General features: G+C 43.2%; 1 protein-coding gene across 1 annotated transcript in view; it reads right to left on the bottom strand.

The window, feature by feature from the left end:
* LOC126184353 (uncharacterized) overlaps positions 1 to 23764 on the bottom strand; it is a 496186-nt gene that overhangs the window by 376531 nt on the left and 95891 nt on the right. The window contains exon 4 of the mRNA XM_049926732.1: positions 16396 to 16528. Within this exon, the coding sequence (XP_049782689.1) occupies positions 16396 to 16528 (133 nt within the window). The remainder of the gene's footprint in view (positions 1 to 16395; positions 16529 to 23764) is intronic.

The raw sequence follows: 23764 nt of genomic DNA, 5'->3' as shown, positions 1-23764 counted from the left end.
GAAAATGTATGTCGGGACACAATTCGTACACTGTCTGACTGAAAGTATCTGGATACCTACTAGTGGACATTAGTGTGGTATATGTCCACCCTTCGCCTTTTTGACGGGTGGGTTTTTGCTGAGGATGCTTCCAGAAGCTTTCTGAGTGCCTGTGGGAGAACAGCAGCCCTTTCTTCCTCAAGAGCCTAAACCAACATCACTCCAGACCCCAGTGTCCAACATCATCAGCTAGTCCTAAAGCTGTTCCATTGGTTTCAGGTCGGGAGTTTGCGCATACCCGTCCATTTCGAGAATACTGGTAGCCGCAAACCATAGCCTTACAGATGCTGCTTTATGACAGGGTGCATTGTTATGTTGATACAATCATCGTCTCCGAATTGTTCTGCTGTACTCAGAACAGAATGCTGTAAAATGCATTCATAAGCTTTCACCTTTAGTGTTTTCTTAAGCGCAGTAAAGGGATCACACCCTAACCTCGAAAAATGCCCACATACCGTAACATCACCGCCTCCGTACCTCATTGTTTGTGAATCGAGAGGGATGGCACGGTGGTTAGACTATTGAACTTGCATTTGGGAGTACGACGGTCCAAATCCACGTCAGGCTGTCCTGATTTCGGTTCTCTGTGATTTCTCTAAAGTGCTCAAGACCAGTGACGCAATGGTTCCCTCAGAAGGTCATGGCCGACTTTCTTCCCCCATCCTTGAAAAAATAAGAGCTTGTGCTCCATCTCTAATGACCTCGATGTCGACGGGACCTTAAACCATAATCTTCCTCATTTTTTACTTCAGTTTTGGCACAATACATGATGGCAGACAACGTTCTCCAAGCATTCGCCAAACCCGAACCCTTCTATCGGATTGCCACAGGGTACAGAGTGATTCATCACTGCAGATCAGTCGTTTCCCGTCATTTACTGTCCTGTGGCTTCGGTCTATACCTCAACTGAAGCATCTCTTAGCACTGAGTTCAGAATGAATGGCTTATGAGGAGAAGCTCGTTCATTATATTCCACTCTTTGTAACTCCCTACGCACAGTCGCTGTGTTAGCTGAACTCCTGGTAGCACTTTGTAACTCACGAATGATTCCTTCCACTGATTTCATCCGATTTTTGCGACCACCCTCCGCAGTGATTGTCGGACGCTGTGCGCCAGCACATGAGGTATGCATGTTTTGGCTTAGCTGTTGTTGGTGCTTTGCGTTTCTAAGTCACAATCGGATCACCAGTAGCGGATGTGGGCAGCTATGGAAGGACTGAAATGTTCCTGGGAGATTTGTTACTCAGGTGACATCAAATTACTAGTCCACGTTCGAAGTCGCTGAGCTGTCCTGACTGACCCAGTCTTCTGTTACTGCTTGTCTACTGGCAACACAATACTGCCTGTCTCCTTTAATATTGGTTGTCCTCCCTCTAGTGACAGCCAGTGGCCAGAGGCCAATTCCGCAATGCATAGGAGTGTCGGGATACTTTTGATGAAATGGTACGTATCAGACAAGAGGCTAGATTTCAAAAACGTTTTAGCACTGGTGCATACTGATTTTATTAATACTAGTTGTCGTAATACGCGCTGAGGAAAGAGAAGCATATCACAAATCCGAGAACATGTTCCCTCAAAGGTATGCTGTGTCTTCTTCTTTCCTCAACCTTGTTCCCGGCATTCCTCCATAGACGACATTACTGTCATTAGCTAAATAAGTGTCTACTTGCTATAGCTAATGCTTCGAGATAATTCTTATGAAAAGAATTTATATAATTAATTAACAAATTATTAATGGTAGCTTCCTTTAAAAATTATGTTCTTAATGGTCTTTAAAGCTGAATCATAGGGTGAAATTGAAACACTGCGGTGTTACGTAATCAGAACGTAGACCAAGAACACTATGAACACTGAATTCTGTCGACGTATGGTGAGATGAAAACAGGAAGCTCTGTAAAGCATGGGCTCGAATTTTCCATTCTGAGATGGATGCAGATACTTGAATCATCGTTGAGAGATGTTTGTACTAGAATTATATTGGACATATGTGCGTGGGAGATATATAGTATATCCGTGTAAGTGATATCCATATAGTCATGAATAGAGTTACATATTGTGTATGCAGGATAGTTGAGTTCGATGAGGTAATTTATGTCCGTGCAATGTATCTAGGCTTTGTAAGTAGACTGTTTACGTTTTCTTATTGGCAACGTTATGTAGCGCTCTGTATGAAAATCACTGGCTGTGCTGTGCGCAGTCTGTGGCTAGTTTGCATTGTTGTCTGCCATTGTAGTGTTGGGCAGCTGGATGTTAACAGCGCATAGCGTTGCGCAGTTGGAGGTGAGCCGCCAGCAGTGGTGGATGTGGGGAGAGAGATGGCGGAGTTTTGAAATTTGTAATACTGGATATCATGAACTGCTATATCCATTATGACTTTTGAACACTATTGAGGTAAATACGTTGTTTGTTCTCTATTAAAATATTTCATTTGCTAACTATGCCTATCAGTAGTTAGTGCCTTCCGTAGTTTGAATCTTTTATTTAGCTGGCAGTAGTGGCGCTCGCTGTATTGCAGTAGTTCGAGTGATGAAGATTTTTGTGAGGTAAGTGATTTGTGAAAGGTATAGGTTAATGCTAGTCAGGGCCATTCTTTTGTAGGGATTTTTGAAAGTCAGATTGCGTTGCGCTAAAAATATTGTGTGTCAGTTTAAGCACAGTCATGTATAATTTTTCTAAGGGGACGTTTCAGCTTGTATTAAATATATATGTCTTTAAATATATATGTATTTTTCTTTTATCGTTTTTCTACTCCTTTTGAACAATACACTAAATGAGGTATAAGACCTACTTTTTTTCTTCAACAGGTTTTCATTTTAAACTATAATTATTAAATGTTATCCTTTTGCGAACTATTTACAGAAGGTCATTCGCCAAACCCGAACCCTTCTATCGGAAAACATCGTTCTTGTGCAACGCAGCTAGCTCTTTATTCGCACGAAGTAATGGCCGCTATCGACAGGGGATCTCAGATTGATTCCGTATTTCTGGATTTCCGGAAAGCTTTTGACGCCGTTCCTCACAAGCGACTTCTAATCAAGCTGCGGGCCTATGGGGTATCGTCTCAGTTGTGCGACTGGATTCGTGATTTCCTGTCAGGAAGGTCGCAGTTCGTAGTAATAGACGGCAAATCATCGAGTAAAACTGAAGTGATATCAGGTGTTCCCCATGTAAGCGTCCTGGGACCTCTGCTGTTCCTGATCTATATAAATGACCTGGGTGACAATCTGAGCAGTTATCTTAGGTTGTTCGCAGATGATGCTGTAATTTACCGTCTAGTAAGGTCATCCGAAGACCAGTATCAATTACAAACCGATTTAGAAAAGATTGCTATATGGTGTGGCAGGGGGCAGTTGACGCTAAATAACGAAAAGTGTGAGGTGATCCACATGAGTTCCAAAAGAAATCCGTTGGAATTCGATTACTCGATAAATAGTACAATTCTCAAGGCTGTCAATTCAACTAAGTACCTGGGTGTTAAAATTACGAACAACTTCAGTTGGAAAGACCACATAGATAATATTGTGGGGAAGGCGAGCCAAAGGTTGCGTTTCATTGGCAGGACACTTAGAAGATGCAAGAAGTCCACTAAAGAGACAGCTTACACTACACTCGTTCGTCCTCTGTTAGAATATTGCTGCGCGGTGTGGGATCCTTACCAGGTGGGATTGACGGAGGACATCGAAAGGGTGCAAAAAAAGGGCAGCTCGTTTTGTATTATCACGTAATAGGGGAGAGAGTGTGGCAGATATGATACGCGAGTTGGGATGGAAGTCACGTATTTCGTCGCTGCGAGATCTATTTACGAAATTTAAGTCACCAACTTTCTCTTCCGAATGCGAAAATATTTTGTTGAGCCCTACCTACATAGGTAGGAATGATCATCAAAATAAAATAAGAGAAATAAGAGCTCGAACAGAAAGGTTTAGGTGTTCGTTTTTCCCGCGCGCTGTTCGGGAGTGGAATGGTTGGTTGGTTGGTTTGGGGAAGGAGACCAGACAGCGAGGTCATCGGTCTCATCGGATGAGGGAAGGACGGGGAAGGAAGTCGGCCGCGCCCTTTTGAAAGGAACCATCCCGGCATTTGACTGGAGCGATTTAGGGAAATCACGGAAAACCTAAATCAGGATGGCCGGACGCGGGATTGAACCGTCGTCTTCCCGAATGCGAGTCCAGTGTCTAACCACTGCGCCACCTCGCTCGGTGGAGTGGAATGGTAGGGAGATAGTATGATTGTGGTTCGATGAACCCTCTGCCAAGCACTTAAATGTGAATTGCAGAGTAGTCATGTAGATGTAGATGTGGATCTGTATAAATATTGAATGCCAAGTACATACATACGGGCATATAGCTAACTGATAATGATGATTTCATAATGAACTGAATATTCTCAGTGCGTAACTTAGTTCCCGAAGTACCTCGGATTCTGATCTGGCAGGTGTGTTACTATAACGGAAAACGAGGACATGTTCTCGTGAGGAAGTGCGAGTTTACAAGAGAGCCTATACTACTAGGAAGTTGTTCAAACACAATAAAATATCCTCTGTCGCCTCTGTTCGGTAAAGCAACTAACTAATCAGACACTTCTCTGTTTACTGTGATGCAAAATGTTGAACGTAATTTTCTCCGTAAGATGTTATAAATCACAAAAGAAAACGATACTGATATCAAAATTTTAGTCACGGAACTGTAGAAATAAACTGGTTTTGAATGGAATAACTGTTGGAATTATTTCGGTATGGTTATTGAAACTTCTCACTAATCCTCTCTTTTCATCCATTACCTAATAAGAGATGAAACACACAAGAAAAAGCCTGTAACACTAGATGTCACACGTATAATTACATTAGGGTTCTTGTTAAAAATTTAAAGCAAGTTTACACGACGTGATAGGAGGTTCATGCAAGAAGCAATAAAAAAGTTTGCCTTCGTAGTGAACGCCAACCCTCATTATTAACACAGAAATCACGATTTTTATGTGGAAAGCTAATGGGACGTTGTCTGGGAGTTAGGCAACCCATACAATTGTCGCGTATTCCGTTTGAGCTAATATCTCGGCTAATTTCCCTGCCAGAAATGGAAAAATGGGAATTTTTTATCGTATCAGTGCTGATGAGTGAACTTCCTTTGTGTGTACAGTTGCCAGTTCTTCACGAGGTGATGTGCAATGGACGGAGTAACGAGCAACTGACAGATATACTCTGCGGTGACAGAAGCCGTGGGATAGCGATATGCGCATATATAGATGGCGGTAGTTTCGCGTACACAAGGTATAAAAGAGCAGTGCACTGGTGGAGCTGTCATTTGTATTCAGGTGGTTCATGTGAAAAAGTGTCCGACGTGATTATGGCCGCACGACAGGAATTAACAGACTTTCAACGAGGAATGGTAGTTGGAGCTAGCCGCATGGACATTCCCTTGCGGAAATCGTTAGGAAGGCATCACCTCTTACCACGGACAACGAAGTGGCCGACGGCCTTCCCTTAACGATCTAAACAGGGGCGTTTGCGCAGAGTTGTCAGTGCTAACACACAAGAAACAGTGTGTGAAACAACGGCAGAAATCTGTGTGGGACGTACGACGAACGTATCCTTCACTACAGTGTGGCGAAACTTGGCGTTAATGGGCTATGACAGCAGACGACCGACGCGAGTGCCTTTGCTAACAGCAAGACATCGTCTGCAGCGCCTCTCCTAGTTGCGTGATCAGATAGATTCGATTCTAGGCGACTGGATAACTGTGGTCGAGTCAGATGAGTGTCGATTCCAGTTGGTAAAAGCTGATGATAGGGTTCGACTGTGGGGCACACACCATAAAGCCATGGACTCAAGTTGTCAACGAGACATTGAGCAAGCTTGTGGCGGCTCCATAATAGAGTGGGCTGTTTTCACATGGAATAGACTGGGTCATCTGGTCCAAATAAACCGATCATTGAATGGAAATTGTTATGTTCGGCTACTTGTAGACCCTTTGCAATCATTCATTGATTTCCTGTTCCCAAACAACGATGGAATTTGTTGGATGACAATGGACCATCTCACCGGCTACAATTGTTCGCGATTGGCTTGAAGAACATTCTGGACAATTCGAGCGAATGACTTGGCCACCCAGATCGCCCGACGTGTATCCCTTCGAACATTTATGAGAGACAGCCGAGAGGCCAGTTCGTGCAGAGTATCCTGCGCCGGTAAGGCTTTCGCTGTTATGAGCGGTTATAGAGGTAGCATGGCTCAATGTTTCTGCAGGGGACTTCCAACGAGTTGTTGAGTCCATGCTACGTCCAGTTGCTGCACTACGCCTGGCAAAAAGAGGTCCGACACTACATTAGGAGGTATCCCATGACTTTTATAACCTCAGTGTACATTTCGCAAATGTAGAAGTTGTGTGCAGTGCACTGGTTGCTTCTCATTGATAGATGGCTTATATTTCGAACACACGCTGTAACTGTGTTAACTGGTTGTAATCAAATTAAAGTAAATACTCGCTCCACCACTGTTGAAGATGAGTTTAATTACATGCATGGTCATCAAAATCTTAAACAAAGTACCGACTGGCTACGTCTCCAGCGCAGTGAGTGGAAACAGACGGCCAAGATATAAGGAAGCTCTCGTAATTTAGAGGGAAATGACTTACACAGATCTCTTGTTGTAGTATAATTCCCTTATGCTTTAGAATGTCAGTGTTGGGTAGCTATACATAAATAAGTATCCGTTACTGGTGCAATTAAGCAAGGATGGGGTGTGTACCGTTTTCAGTAGGTGCTAAGAACCATAAATGTGTGAAGCATTTATAGATACTCCTTTTCAACATGTGACTGTAAGTAATATCTTTCATTTCACAAGTTTATTACTGGACATTAAAACTGCAGCGCCATGAAAGCGGAAACAAACGAGAAATTGGCATGAAATGTACTACTTGCTTCGCAGGATGTTTTCTCTCATCTGCCACTTACGAAGTTATGATTATCCCATTCTGTTTGGAGATGCTTGAAATCCTTTCCAGGTATTATGGTATGATTTGGATATATGTGTACTAGAGTCCCAAGTACAACTTCCATTCCATTCCTGGTTGTTATTTGTGCTTAAACAACTTTCCATCCAGACTCAGTTTTGACGTGAGATGATTTAAGATCCTTGTCTACTGCTAAAAAAAACCCTTCCCCACCCATCTCAAGTATTATGTCTTATCTCGAAACACATTTGCGGTGAAGTTTTTTCTGCTATCAATTTATGATTTTAGACGATTCTCGATGCTGATTACAAGGTTTTTCAAAAATATTTAAGCTATTTCACAAGAGCATAACTTCCTCACGAATGGTTAATGTGGTCAATCCTCGACGCTAGTTTTGTAAAGACCTCGTCGCTGCTGCTGAGGAGGGCGATTTGTCACTGTTGTTAAGTTAGGCCGAGTTTATGAGTTCGTGAAACGGCTTCTGGTGCAGTACACCGTTAAGACAATTTCTCTCTGCCAGTATTATACAGATCTGCCCCACGGTCAGGTAACAAGATAGGTGAACGAAGGTTCTACAACACTCCAGCAAATTAGTAACAAAATCACACAACGACTTAAAAGGGTTTACTTATCTCTGTGACTTGTCGAATAGTGATGTCTGAAACACTGCATGTAATATAACACAAAAAAGGCCCTCAATGGCTAAGTGCAAATAAACGTAGGTAAACTTCACAGTATATAGCAAATGCAATTTACAACAACTGTCTGTTCACTTCTAAGAGTTGACTAAACGACGTTCCTTGTCTAAGTCAATCCTGGACGATTATCTATAACCAAGTGGGCGAGAGCTGCTCTTCTATCTTCCGAGTAGGCTTCTGTCCGTTGGCCAACTGTCATTGGAAGATTTTAATCGCTGGCAATTGGAAGAGGCGGAATCGACATCTTCATCCTCAGCGCCGCCAGTGGCGCTGGTGGAACTCGTGCAAGTGGCAAGTCTCTATGGCACTGGCATCAGCTTTCATCTTTGCGCCTGTGGTGCTTTTGCGCTGGCTGTGCCTCGTTCGGACGACACAGCAGTTACTGTGGTTGGTAGCGAACCGTGGATGAAGGGCAACAGACAGATTTCACAGTCCTAGATTTCCGGAATGCGTTTGGCACAGTGGACCACCGCCGACTGTTAACGAAGGTACGAGCATATGAAATAGATTCCCATATATGTGAGTGATTCTATGAGTTCTTGAGTAATAGAAGCCAGTATATTGCCCTCGGCGGCGAGTGTTTATCAGATAGAAAGGTATCATCAGGAGTGCCCCAGCGAAATATGCAATTACCACTCTTATCCTCTATATGCATAAATGATCTGACGAACAAGGAGAGCAACAGTCTGCGGTTGTTTGCTGATGATGCCGTGGTATACGGGGAGGGCGATGAGTGACTGCAGTAGGATAGAAGATAACTTAGAGAAAATTTCTAGTTGGTGTGATGAATGACAGCTTGCTCTAACCGTCAAAAATGTTAAACTAATACACATGAATAAGGAAAACTATCCTGTAACAACCGAATACAGTATTAGTGGTGTGATGCTTGTCAAAGTCACGTCGACTATGAAACAAAAATTCCTCTTAGGAATGATCCAAATGAGAAGGGGACGGCAGTAGGTAGAAGTGATGTACACGTACAGACAAACAAACGATTACAGTCTCGGGAAAAAAATTAATGATTTATTGAAGAGAAAGAGCTTCAAAAATTGGGCAAGGCAATAACACGTTGGTACAATTGTGGTCGTTGTGCAAGCAGTTATTCGGATTGGCATTAACTGACAGAGTTCTCAGATATCCTCCTGAGGGATATCGTGCCAAATTCAGTCCAATTGGCGCGTTAGATCGTCAAAATCCCGAGGTGGTTGGAGGCCCCTGCCCAAAATGCTCCAAACGTCCTCAGCTGGAGCGAGATCTGGTGACGTTCCTGGTCAAAGTGAGGTTTGACAAGCACGAAGACAAGCAGCAGAAACTCGAGCCGTGGGCGGTTGGGCATTATGTGGCTGAAATGAAAGCCCAGGATGGCTTGCCGTGGAGGGCGACAAAACGGAGCGTAAATTATCCCGGACGCACCGCAGATTACAACCTAAGGGGTCCTACTGTGAAAGGAAATGGTACCCTCGGACATCACTCCTGGATATCGGGCCGCATGGCGGATGATAGACAGGTTGGCATTACAGCGCTGTGTGGGGCGTCTGCAGACACGTCTTTGACCTGACATCTCATTGACTGGAGTAGAGTTGTCTTCAGTGGCGACTCCCGCTTGATCTTGAGCCCCGATGACCAGCGAAGACGTGTCTAGAGACGCCCCGGACAGCGGTGGGATACCAACCTGACCGTCTCCCTCCATACGGTCCGACAGCTAGGACTAGTAGTCTGGGGTGCCATTTCGTTTCACAGCAGAAAGCATTTGGTTGTCACCTGCGGCACCCTTACAGCAAAGCGCTACGTCGAGATATTCTACACACCGTTTTGTTGCCTGTCGTGGCAAGCCATCCTGGGCCATCATTTCAGTACGATAATGCCCACCCGCACTCGCATTCGGGTGGACGACGGTTCAATCCTGCGTCCGGACATCCTGATTTACGTTTTCCGCGATTTCCCTAAATCGCTCCAGGCAAATGCCGGGATGGTTCCTTTGAAAGGGCACGGCCGATTTCCTTTCCCGTCCTTCCCTAATCCGATGAGATCGATGACCTTGCTGTGTGGTCTCTTCCCCCCCCCCCCCCAACAAAACAACAAAAACCCACCCGCACACGGCGAGCTTTTCAAAACTTATCTTGCCCAACAAGGTCGCCGGATCATTCCCCCATTTAGAACTTTTGGAGCATTATGGACAGTGCCATCCCACCATCTCGGGATTTTGACGATCTTACTCGTCAATTGGACAGAATTTGACACGATATTCCACAGGAGGACATTCAACAACCCTGTCAATCAGTAGCTAGCCGAATACCTGCTTGCATAAGGACCAGAAATAGGCCAACACGTTGTTAATTTGTTCAATTTGTGAAGCTCTTTCTCTTCTATAAGTTATCAATATTTTTTGAAATTGTAATCACTTGTTTGTCTGTACATATACATCACATTCACCGATTTGCGCCCCATTCGGATAATTCCTTCATTTTGCCTAGTTTTTTTTGTCTTAGAGTGTATCTGGGCGTAACGTTGCAAAGCTATATGAAATGGGACGAGCACATAGCAACTGTAGCAGAGAAGCGGATGGTCGACTTCAGTTTATTGGGAGAAATTTAGGAAGTGCATGTCATTTGTTAAGGAGTGTATAGAACACTAGTTTCCTTGAGTACTGCCCAAGTGTTTTACATCCTTACCCGGTCGGATTAACGGAAGACATCGAAGCAATTCAGAGGAGGGCTGTTAGATTTGTTACCGACAAATTTGATCAACACGCGGGTTTGCGGAGATTGTTCGTGAAGTAAAATGGGTATCCCTGTAAGGAAGACGACGTTCTTTTCCTGGAACACTGTTGAGAAAATTTAGAGAACTGGCATTTGAAGCTGACTGCAGAAAGATTCTACTGATGCCAAGGTGCATTTCGCTCGTATAAAGGGTAGAGTGCAATCAACCGACTTTTGCACGTAGTCCACAGATTTAGGTGAGGGTTTTTATTTTGCGACTTTTACTGCTAATGACGTGCGAAATTGTTTTAAACTTATACGTTTAGCCGTGTATGGCACAGGAACTTTGTTTGTGCGTGCAGCGCCATGACGCAGCTCTGATGTGAATTAAGAAACAAAGGGTGCTAAAATAGAGACGAAACGGTTTTTCTTAATCCTTCCGCTCAAAGGAACTCGTTATTGACGGGACTTTAAAGCCTCTTTTCACCATCGTCAGTGAATTTGGTATTCAACTGTCTCTAATGATACCATGAAATTCAGAAAAGATTGAAAATTTTTTTAACATCATGAAGTATTAACAGGATGGAAAAATGAGATGACTGATAGTAGTCGCAAAACGTCTCTCCATTAGATGCTGTGCTGCAACTGAGAGTGCTTATAGTCAGAACATCTTCATACCTCCAAAGTCCTAGACACGGACTGAAGAAGGTGTAGCAACTCTTAGTAACTCTTATTGTCTACAAAATATGTCGTCCATAAAAGTCACTTGGTGGAAACGCTTCGTTGAAGTGATAGAAGGCTGAAACCTATCAATCACTTCACGTAAGTACATTGCCAAAAATTTCGGACCTACTAAAAGGTGGAAACATCTCATCTAAATCGCATGGTGCGATTAATACATAACTGAAAGAGATACTTGGAAATAACTCTAATTCCCAAATTAGCTGCGTGACTTAATACTGTTAGAACGTCTCGCTAAGTCTATTTGAAGACAAATGCCTATCAAGAGCCCTACACATAAAAACATGTCAACATTTTCAGTTTAAACTTCTGCATCGCCAAGTCTCATACACTACCTGATAACAAGTTTCTGGACACTTATTGGCGGACACTAATATGGGTCGGGTACATCCACCCTTCTCCTAGGTGATGGCTAAAATTAAACGGGAAACACTTTCAGTGAGGTAGCTGAACTTCTGAATTTGGAGGAATAACAGCCCATTCTTCCTCAAGAGTCGAAATCAGAGAAGGTAGTGATACTGGACGCCGGGGCCTGGAGCGGAGCCGACATTCTAACTACCATCAAAGGTGTCCCACTGGGTTCAGGTCGGGACTCTGAGCAGGCCAGTCCTCCCTCAGGACACAGTTCACATGCTGATGGGACCATAATATTACTCATAATGTAAGTATATGGGGCAATGTTAAGCCCACCATCTACCATGTGATGCGTTACTAGTCCATGGGAACACAGTCAGTCCTGAACTGCCAAAGACAAATGACCACTGCGACAAGGCTCATGCAGGTGTTTGAGGTTGGCAGTTTAGGCTGAATGTATGATCAATACGAGTATACAAGCTGCAAGGTACCAGTTTCATGCCTAAAGGACATTTGCATCGACTATACAGACACTATCCAATACAAACACTACACTAACAGTATAACAGTATTCACCGATCCGGGAAACGTAGTAGTGTGTTCCAGCTACAACGCGTTTAAAAAAGATTTCGTCGTAATACGCTGACAATTTCATTATCTTGGACAAGTACTGTTACCCATTGAAGTCCAGTTGTCACACGCCTACTGGATTGTCTGGATCCTTATCCACCGCCCCGCAGTGCGCTCACGAACGCCATACCATGCCCCTGCCTCCTATACCAACAAATTCTCTTCATCGACAAGAGCAGCTACGCTATCGCGAATAGTCTGTTGACGGTGAGGCATGGCGCATAAATAATGTGCCGCGATCTGAAGGCAATGTGGTGCAGGTATCTGACCTTGCTCGTGTATTGACATTGGTTATTATAGTACGAATGATGTGCTTGTAGACTGTCAGTCGACTGCCTTGTAATATAAATGAAGCTGTGTGAACAGTTATAACGTACTGCGTCAAGTAGAGATGACAAATTTCAGTATTCGACTCCCAGGAGGTCATTCACTCTCAGAACTGACTCTCTCTGATTTATAGCCAAAATTCCATTTCATCTTTTGTGAGGAATTAGCAGCACATGATCGAAACTTGCTTCACATAATACAATGGAGGTGTTAATAGACAACAAATTTTTGAAACAGAAGAATGCATCTCTTAAGGCGCAAAAATATAGAAACTGAAACGTGATACTTTACATGGACTATATCTATAGAGAATACCTGGATATTCTACGGGAGGCGTTCAATGAGTAAAGCGACCCTCTCTTTCTGAAAATAGGTTGGTTTTATTCAGGATTCCAATACACCATATTATTCCCTATTCTTTTGGATACAAAAGCCTGTTTTTCCACATAATCTCCGTTCAATGCGAAGGACTTATCCCATCTTAATGGGAGGGCCTTTATGCCTGCATGGTACCACTCTACTAGTCGACGTTGGAGCCAATTTCTTACTGCATCAATAACGTCCCCATCATCCACGTCCTGCGTCCTACGGAGTGCTTCCTTCATTAGTCCAAAGAGATGGAAGTCGGAAGGTGCGCGATCCAGGCTGTAGATTGAATGAGGAAGAATAGTCCAATGAACTTCTGTGAGCTCCTCTCTAGTGGGCAGACTTGTGTGAGACCTTGCGTTGTCATGGAGAACGAGAAGTTTTGTATTTTTGTGGCGACGAGCACGCTGAAGTCCTTTCCTTAGTTTCCTGAGGGGAACACAATACAGTTCAGATGTGATCGTTGTGCACCATGGGGGAGGACATCAAACAGAATAATCCCTTCAGAGACCCAGAAGACCGTTGCTATAACTGCGCTGACTGAGGGTGCCGCTATGAATCATTCCATGGGAGAAGAAGTGGTATGGCGCTACTCTATGATAACTATTTTTTTTCGGGTCGAAGTGATGGACCTACATTTCATCGCCTGTGACGATGTTCGCAAAAATTGCCTCGATCAGTTTTGGTTACGCGTAAGCAATTCCGCACAGATGGCCCTTCGTTGCTCATTATGGCGAGGAACACAGCAGGCACACGTTTTTGAGTACACCAACTGGTGGACGAGTGTGTCAACACTACCAACCGAGGCGTCTGCTTTAGCAGCGGGGTATTTGATTGTGATCCGTCGATCACCTCGAATGAGAGTGTCCGCACGTTCCAATATTGCTGAAGTCACAGTTGTGTGCGGCCAGCCGGCGCGCCGGAGATCTGGCAGGTTTGCGCGACCTTATTGCGATCATGACAGAGGCTTCGTTCTACGGCTCACCATGCTTTTGTTCACTGGCAGACTTCTGCAGACATTCTGCAAATGCTTATAAATATCTACGATGCTCTGGTTTTCCGCCAAAAGAAACTCAGTGAGAGTTTTCTCCTTGGAACACACCTCCGTTACAGACGCCATTTTGAAGGCTACGTATGGTGCCGGCAGCTATTGCAACTTCATGAAACTATAGGGGCTGAAGCGGGGATGTTCCACGATGTCTCAAAACAAATTCCACATTTTTGTATCGAAAGTGGCCGAGAAAAAAAGTGCTACATTACTTACTGAACGCTTCTGGTATTTGCAGCAAACAGATCTGGAATACTGACAAAATCAGTTTTCTATAATTTTTTAATTATTATTACCTGGTTCTTGTCTGCATACTACCATGGAAAATAGCAAAATGTGGCATTTTGCATTTGATTCGCGTGCAGTGCTGTACCAGACTTTGAAACGGGTTGGGATTTCCGCCAGCTAATTTTTGTGGTGTCAAGTGTATAGTGTATATGAGGTCTATCCGCCTGGTCTTCGCTTGACTGTGGATGTTTATTCGCGTTTCAATTTCACAATTAGATCATCAACAGTCGATCTGGGGAGCTTCAGAATAATTGAAATGTTCCTGGGGGATTTGTTGCTTGGGTGTCATGCAATGAACAGTCCACCTTCGAAATCACTGACGTCTCCTGATCGATCCATTCTACTGTCACTGCTTCTCTATTGACAACACGATACGCCGTGCCTCAGTTCACACTGGCGGGTTCTCCTCTCGCGAAACCTAGTGGTCAATTCCACAGTTCGAAGGGGTGTGCTGATAAACTACACTGATGACGATTTCCTTACCTCCGTGCACTTTATTCAGTAGAATTTGCTTGTATTTCCAGCTATGGTTCTTGACAGTAGGTCGTATTCCTCTTTTCTCGAGGGGTCCGCAAACAAAATAATGCTGAATATTGAATCAACTATTCATACTGTTGACGTATTCAGTTACCTTCACGCATCTTCAGCATTCGTAATTCACATCGGAACTTCCATTAGGGCGACGAAATTTCAACCTCACTTCGGTGGACATCCGTGGAGTGTTCAGTCGATTCTTGTGTAACTGGACCTGTTGCCTTACTGGAGTCACATGTTGAGACTTGGGGCTAAGTGAATTACTTGTATTACTGAAAAGCGTGCCTTTGGCTATCAATGTAAGAAAATTCTTTGATCATGACGTAATTGCTGCGTGTCCCACCAGTTATGTATCATCTGAATATGATGTTCCTTGACACATGGGTCAATCACAGTGGTTATGTTCATTGGCCATTAAGATCCCCGGAGGGTACTTCAGTCGATTTTAGTTTGTAGGAATAGATGACTAGAATAAGTGAACAGTACAGACATTTAATCACTCTCATCATAAAATGCGCTATCCTCATAAAATCACACTAAAACAAAAATCTACGGGTAGAATTGCAAAGAAAGCTAAAATAATTGTGTTGAAGCTGGGGGTGTAGTCTTTTAATCTTCCATTTAAATAGTCCTTCATTATTTGTGTTTCACGGAGTTACCTCAAGAAAATTCGTGTGCTCTTAATTACTTTCGTGAAGTTTCTTTTAGACATAACGTTCAAACAGGTGAAGCCACACACTTACTGAACTCGAAATTTTGTATACAGTTACTTCCTGGAGTATATTCTGTTCTTCAAGAAACACTCTGCAGCTTTTGTAAGGTAGAAATGCTTTTCTGAATCCGTATCCTGAGATGTGCCGTAACGTTACCAATGCCCATTCATTTATTTCTGTCTTTAGGAGCCCCACAGGAAGTGGCTTGTAGGAAAGCGCACCGTCTTTTTTTTTTAGGCACTGAGCCTTTTATGTGTTTATGACTTAAGCGTGTTCTTTACATTTCCTAACGTTCAATGTCCAGAACAATGTGATTAATCTTGTGATTAAACAAAGTTCTTTGTTTGTAAATATACGTAATTTCTTATCAGGTCATACGGACCTCACAACTATAGCAATATCCGAGTTATGGTTTACTCTGGTTGCGGAAGCCATTTTTTTTCGTAGGTAAACTGCAATTTATTATTGTTTCACATGTTCTAACCATAAGTGATACAATGACCTGATACTCATTTGTGTTTGTGTGATATGACTGACTCTGTAATCCTGTATTTACAGGGTGTTACAATTTTCTTTTACTAAAATACTAAACCTCACGTTCCTCATACTCGTAGAGCGAATTGTCTATTTTCACGTAAACTGAAGAATAACGAAGCCAGTCTTTGCCACCACACCGACGGTGGCCAGATAATTCACGGTTGGAACCCACAGTATCCATTATTTCCTCGCTCGTGCATTACATCTTCTCTCTGGCTCAGGAACAAAATGGCCGCGGGGCAGTGAACTCTAACATTTCTCCCTTGCCTGATTCAAGATTAAAAATTTCTGAGTATTTTATGAAAAGGAAAAGGGAAAGCACATCAAAAAGTTGTGCATCTGCTGTGGCGGAAGCGGCAGCAAATCCTATTTAATATGGGCGGCTGACGCTGCTTTCGCACACAGCGTTTGATGCGAATGGACGCAGAATGACATTTCCAGCAGGCTGCGCGAACAAACGGAAAACAGCCCCACCTGCGACAGGTTCCTCCGTGGAGGCAAAGCGCGCTGGAGGTCACGCACGGGTTGTACGACTCGCAGTCTTCCCCGTAGAAGCCTTCCACGCAGCTGCACTCGTACCCATTGTTGGCGGTGCTCGAGCACGTGCCTGGAACAAGTAAGCATATCACGTCACATCCTCAATACCACTAGTGTGCTTTTATCGTAATTACTTAAACACAAAAAATTCGTTATCTCGAACATAACAAACGAGTATAAGACGTTGTATCGGTTATTGTTGGTTTCTCCGTCATAAGTTTACTGAAATTTTATTAAAGAGAAATTTACACCAGTCGCGTTTCGTTTTTATTTGTAAAGCATCTTCTGTGGTTATTCAGCAAATTGGATACATATTCTTGTTCATTTTTAGTTGTTTTAGATTAAAAACAGCATTTTATTTATAAAGTTGTTATTTCTGACTATTGTTCACATTTTCTCTAAACCACTGTTTCTTCCCTCTTTACTAGCAGAGACTGATGTCGAAAGACTTTACTTCACATATACACTTGGTAGTTTTTGCCTTTCTGCACTTTTTCGTACAAAAGTGAGGTGATGTGTAACACAAATGCAGCGTAATAAAAACTGGAGAAAGGCAAAATCTGCCGGGTGTATATGAACCTTTGCTAACAAAGAAGGAAGAAGCAATGGTTTGGAGAACTTGTGAAGAAGAGGTAGAATCACCGTAAGTAACTTGCACACCAAATGGTTCAAATGGATCTGAGCACTATGGGACTTGACTTCTAACGTCATCAGTCCCCTACAACTTAGAACTACTTAAACCTAACTAACCTAAGGACATCACACACATCCATGCCCGAGGCAGGATTCGAACCTGCGATCGTAGCGGTCGCGCGGTTCCAGACTGTAGCGACTAGAACCGCTCGGCCACCCCAGCCGGCTTGCACATCAACTTTACAAACAAAATGCTGTTTTTAATCTAAAATAACCAAAACTATACAAATGTATTGAATCTAGTTTGAAGAATAACCACAGAAAATGGTCTATAAATAAAAACGAAACGCGTCTGGTGTAAAATTGTCTTCAGTTAAATTGGAGCAATCTTAAGACGGAGAAAGCAATATTAACTGATTTTAACAACTGCTGCGGAAGATGGCAATGAAAATAAACATACAAATTTTTTTTACCTTCTGCTTTAGTGTGATGCGTGGGAGGTGTAAGTGTGTCAGATCCGGCTGATTATTCACAAGGACGATTGGCTAAATAATGTTGTCAGCCTGATTCAGGTTTTACACAAATATCTACACACGTCTAGGGTTATTTCTGATGATTCTTCATTTACAGCTCATTACAGACATATACAGGGTGCTCTAAAATCCTCTTAAAAATCATATAGGACTTGTAGAGGCGACTGAGTAGACGATATTTTGAATTGGAACGTACCGTACTGTTTCCGTGTCACAGGCGTTTGAAAACACCTTTACTAGGTGAGTATGCAACAGGGTAGTCATGATGGGGGTGCTTACGACAGATGCGCTGAAATCATTTGTCTATGCTACCTCTCTGAGGTGGTTCGAGCCTCATTCACGTGCCTGTGAATGTTAGAGCAGGATGGCTGAGCTCACGGTTACATAATACACCGACATGATCTTTCTGAATGGCGACGTTCACGGTAATGGAAGAGCTAATCGTCACCTTTATCAAGATCGTTATCCACAACGTTCGACTCCATCGCATACCCTTTTCGCCACAATTACACGACGGCTACGAAACAGGGATACGTTCACCATCAACAGCCGTGACTGTGGTGCTCCAGCCGGCCGAAGTGGCCGTGTGGTTCTATGCGCTGCAGTCTGGAACCGCGAGACTGCTACGGTCGCAGATTCGAATCCTGCCCCGGGCATGGATGTGTGTGATGTCCTTAGGTTAGTTAGGCTTAACTAGTTCTAAGTTCTAGAGGACTAATGACCTCAGAAGTTGAGTCCCATAGTGCTCAGAGCCATTTTTTGTGGTGCTCCATGGAGACACCGCACACCCGGATTAGAAGAGGCCGTACTGCATCACGTTGAAAAAAATCCGTCAACGAGTACACGAGCAATATACACCGTCCGCCTAAAAATTTCCGAGACTGATTTTACCCCTGTCTTCTGAGCGGCGTCAGTGCAGTATCTACGGTGGCAACTTGAACTAACAAATGAAAACAACAGATGTCCATTCGACCAGTCAGCTGTGAGCAGGCTGCGTTAAGTCGTGGACATGCGGCCGTAGTGTGTCAACGTTGTTTGGTCTCAAATTGCAGTGCCCAATGGAGCAACATCTCTAAATATAGTGTGCAAGATTTGCTCCTGATTGTTGTGAAGAAGACAGACGTATGTGCAAAGTCTGACCTTCGCACGTTGACTTCCGAACAAAAACAACAATGTGTGGACGCCTGCTGCCGTTTAGTTGAAATGCAACACGGAGACAGTTATTTTCGGTCAAAAATCATCTCGAATGACAAGACTGGGTATTATCAGTACGAACCGACCAAAAAACGACAATGTGCATAAATTCACATGAAGCGTCAATCTTTCACTAGATAACAGACATTCAAGCTAGTGTGATGCGTGAATTCAACAACATCCCAAAGAAGGACTATTCTGACAGCTTCACATGGGTTGTATAACGTTCTGTGTGTTTACTCTTACGGGGGGAGGGGGTGACTATGTATAGGGTGGCTATAAATAAACTTTCGCTACTTATGAGGGTCCCAACGAAAAACGAGTTATCGTAGGACAGTGACACTTTGTGGAAACATTTGTAACGACTTGCGGAAGAGAAATAACGAACAAACCATTGAAAGAAACACATTTTAATTTCCACATGTGAGGTTAACGTTTGTTAATTGTGTGCCATTTTTACATTCCAGGTTACGAACGTTGCTCAGTGCGACGAGCAGCCTGGAACCGCTCTAGAGATACCATTTCACAACGTTTTGGAGCACTTTTCGGTGGACCATGGAATGTTCAGCTGTTGCGACACAGCCCGTGCACTGCTTGAAGATCGCACATGGCGTCGAACAATCTCAGCCACGGCAACAGTAACTTCTTCAACTATTTGTGGCGCAGTTGGCCGTCGGCCTATCACACGAAGAATTCGAAAATCGCCAGTTAACGAAATTTCGAATCTTGTTCTTCAACCCTAGTACAGAAAGAGGATATCTCCGTATTCTTTAATCCGTCGATACTTGTAAAGAGCAGCAGCACTTTTGCTGTTGTTTTGATGAAATAGTTTTAGGAGTAAAGCCTTTCTCAGCATGTCCAGGCCCATGTTCAGTGTCTGCAACTATAATGCACACTGATGGTTGTGTTTCAACCATACTACACTGCACCAGTACGGGCAAGTCATGACACCAACATTAACAACAACGCAAATCCTGCGGCGCACAGTCTGACAGCATTCGTAGTGAGTTGGGTACCAATATGGGTCATAGTTTTCCGTCTAGCTGGATCACGTAGTGAAAGTTTTAACGTTTTAAACATAGCTGCGTGGCCAAAGACTGTTTACAAAGTAAAATTAAAGCAATAACAGCCATGGGTCGCCAAAAATTAAGTCTTTTGACCTGGTTTGGGCACTACTATGATTGCCTTCATCAGAAGTGAAATATTAAAACCGGCATGTCACGTATAAAATAAATATTAAGTCATAAAGACTAAAGTCTGTTGCTACCTGTGGCTTGACATGTGTGAGCAGCCCATAGTCGCTTGCCTTCCATGTATTCTTTTCTAAAATTTAGTGATTTTATCGCCTGCTCTAATGGTGGAACCACTTCATCAGTCTCTTACGTCAGAACCAATTAATGTTGTCGGTAGACGCCTCTGGAAAATCTTGAGGCCTGAAAAAAGAGCGTGACGACTTTGATTCTTCGACTGCTATGAACAGACTTTTCAGGTGTTCCCGTTTCATCTTCCTTATGAGCTGACCTATATTACGCCTCGCGCCATGATCGATGACCTGGTCTGTATAGTTTTTTAATATTCTTCATCGAACCAGGGATTACTTCTCGTTTTGGATACCAAACAATCTCTTCAATCGTATCCACTAAAACTGTATTCCGTAACGCCAAGCACACACTGCCATGTTAGTATGATCCTTCGACGTTGTGAGTTGTTCTGCAGTGTTATCTTGATAGCACTGTCTTATTTCAACAACTCCCAATTTATCCTTGTCAAAGTGGACCACTCTTTCAGCATTACATCGCCATTTGTTAGCCAGTTCATACGTAGTTTGAATACCACCAAAAATCATAACAGTTCATATCTGCCTCACGGAATGTTTGTACATACTTGACACTTCCATGATGTCCTTCGTCAGCTAGAACATGGTCGATCTGCTTCATTGTACTTCCAGCTGGGCATATCCAGGTAATCGTATGTACTATTCTGCGGTGAAGTACGTGCTTCTAATGGTCATACTTCTTGTTTCGGCAAAGTTGATCAGTCTGATCACGCTCCTGTTGCTTGTTTCGTGGCCACTATCAGGACGAATTGTTGGAAAATACTCCTCATCCCACTTGGGCATTGAAGTCTCCTATTACCAGATGAATTGAATGTCCTGTTAGTCCATTTACTACATTCTCCTGTTCAAGGTGGAAATTGTTCTTTGTTCCTTCGTCAGCATCCTCTGACGCAGCATGACAGTTGACCAAGCATATCTTATAAGATTTAGCGTTTAAAATCATCCAGCAGATGCGATCATTTACTGAAGACCATTTACTGACAGCCAGTAGCATCGTGGACAACAAATCCAATTCCCCAAGCCCAGGATTGACTTAGATCGTTGCTGTTGAAGAGCGTATGGGTATCCCCAGTCAACACAACTCCCTGAGGAAGTGTTGTTTCTTGGATTGCTGTCACTAGGCACTGATATTTACCAAGTATTTCCCCAAGTTACTTCATTCTCCGAGACATGACTGACCTTACATTACAAGTTCCAGTGCTAAATCCAGAGAATGCATTCACATATACAGTTTCGCCAACATTTTGAACCGTTCTGTTGTTCCATTTGCTTTTTTCTTTAACCAGTTTCTTTTGCATAGAGGTGGGTGGTGGTGGTGGGGGGTGTTGTTGGTCCATCCTCTAACACTCCTCCTTTTTCATCCGAGCTTGGGAGCGGCAGTGGTAAATAGAATTCAGAGTCACCAAATAAAATTATCTACTCCAAGGTCACTGCATATCAGAAACGCTCAGGTAACGACTATTTTCAATATTACAGTGCCTGTGTCAATCTGAATTTCGATGCAACGTTCCTTTAGACGTACTTGCATGTCCAGAGGAACAGGCACTGCGGCGACTACAGCTGTTACGAAATAAATGAAATTTATTCGAAGTCTCTTCTGTACGGCAACATAAATAATGAATGTACGTGTTCAGATGGTAGACACATGGTTGACAGTAAATGAAAGTTTCGATCTGGCCGTGAGTTGTGCTCGGATAGCCTAACGGTATGGCGACCGCTCGCAAAAAGCGGGAAATCCTGGTTCGAGTTCCGGTCTGGCACTAATTTTCATTGTCGTCATTCCATTACACAGCTGATGGTTGTCCATATTCGCAACTGCGAATACATTTCAGGTACGACTGTTCTTGGCGCTCCAAACCTTAATACTACACTGCACTAACCACTACGTCGATCACGCATACTTTTCATTGGCAGCCAACAGCGTAATAATTACCTTACTCACAACCACCCAACTTATCATCCAGAACGCACCTACATAACCGAGTCACTAACGCATACCATTCGCATGATGGCATACTCAGAGTAGCCAGTTCGTATTTAGCCAAAATAAGAGAAATGAACATACAACACCTGACGTCCAGATTGTGCGTGAATTTAGAGCGTCAAACTCCAAACTTCTTCCCTATTTGACATGATGTAATAGCATCCATTTGTAGAACTAGAAAATTAGAATCCACTGAGATGGGGCAGTTATTCAACACTGTATTATTATTCGATGAGATTGGAGTTTAATTCCCCTTTCGGCCACGTCGATTTACTTTTTCCGTGTCTTCATTCAATTACTTAAGGCAAATATCATGATTTCTTAAACGTACACAGGCCTTTTCCTTCTACACCCTTTCTGAAATCGAGCTGGTGCCCCATTCCTACTGATCCCACAATCAACCTACACTTTACACCTTGCCAATCAAGATCCCCCAACTCAATAGTTCCAACGACATACGTTTTGATTATCATAAAAAGTTAATATTTCATGTATATGGTTTGTGAAAGGCTACTCTGTAGACCAATAGCAACGCCACGACCTGAGTACTAATTAAATTTTTGCATTCCTGCACAGCCGGCCGCGGTGGCCGTGTGGTTCTAGGCGCTGCAGCCCGGAACCGCGGGACTGCTACGGTCGCAGGTTCGAATCCTGCCTCGGGCATGGATGTGTGTGATGTCCTTAGGTTAGTTAGGTTTAAGTAGTTCTAAGTTCTAGGGGACTGATGACCTAAGATGTTAAGTCCCATAGTGCTCAGAGCCATTTGAGCCATTTGAACCATTCCTGCACAATTTATATTTACAACTGAAAATCGATCAGAAACTCTGTCTCCGTGATACAGATGATGTGATTCTTACGGAAATGGAAGAACAAGGATCCGAATATTATATCTAATGCTAGTTTTGATATGTTCCTCGGCAGCGAAGAACAAATTTTATTTTACGAAGCCGACTGCATTGGAAAATGCTCCACAAAATGTGTGCAATTAAATGGCTTTGAAATCTACACTGATAGTCGTCAGAGCGGGACATCTGAGGAAAACGGCATTTCTAAGAATCGAGTTTTAAGTGATGTTCACTTATATAAGTCTTTATAGGGGAAGGTAAACCGCTCTCTGCTAATCAGTTGCTGATCATAGTCGTTTCGGAGGGGGAAGATTGTAATATTAAAATCTTCACCACTACCAAAAAATGGGTTCGTAAAAAGCGAAAATATTTTGTACTCGTTCGAAATTACCCTGAATGCACATCAGATCAAGCTTGGATGTTCTTTGTCGAATGAGCATGTTCTATAAAGTCCTATCGTTTTAAGGGGACACGAACTGTTTGAAGTGTACCTTTGGTTTCCAGGTAGTTTATCGTAGTGGCCTTATCCTACTGACATCTATAGGGAGGTAAACGGATTTGATGCAGCCATAACACAGCTCCTCTAGCGTATGCAGAATTATTACAGGCCTGAGTAATTCGTTATTTACAAATAGGGCCTTCGTGTTGCAGTTTGCACCATAACTGCAAAGTATGATTACCTCGAAACAGTTGGAAAAATGACTTAGTTCTCAGTTTTACAGGCTTTCGATGTTTTGTGCATCAGTGACGTCCTTACAGTGTGCCTAGCCCCTTAGCAGCG

This window comes from Schistocerca cancellata, chromosome 4, assembly GCF_023864275.1.
Source record: "Schistocerca cancellata isolate TAMUIC-IGC-003103 chromosome 4, iqSchCanc2.1, whole genome shotgun sequence".
Taxonomy (NCBI): Eukaryota; Metazoa; Arthropoda; class Insecta; order Orthoptera; family Acrididae; genus Schistocerca; species Schistocerca cancellata.
The sequence above is the reverse complement of the archived record's forward strand: the minus strand, read 5'-3'. Positions and strand labels throughout refer to the sequence as shown.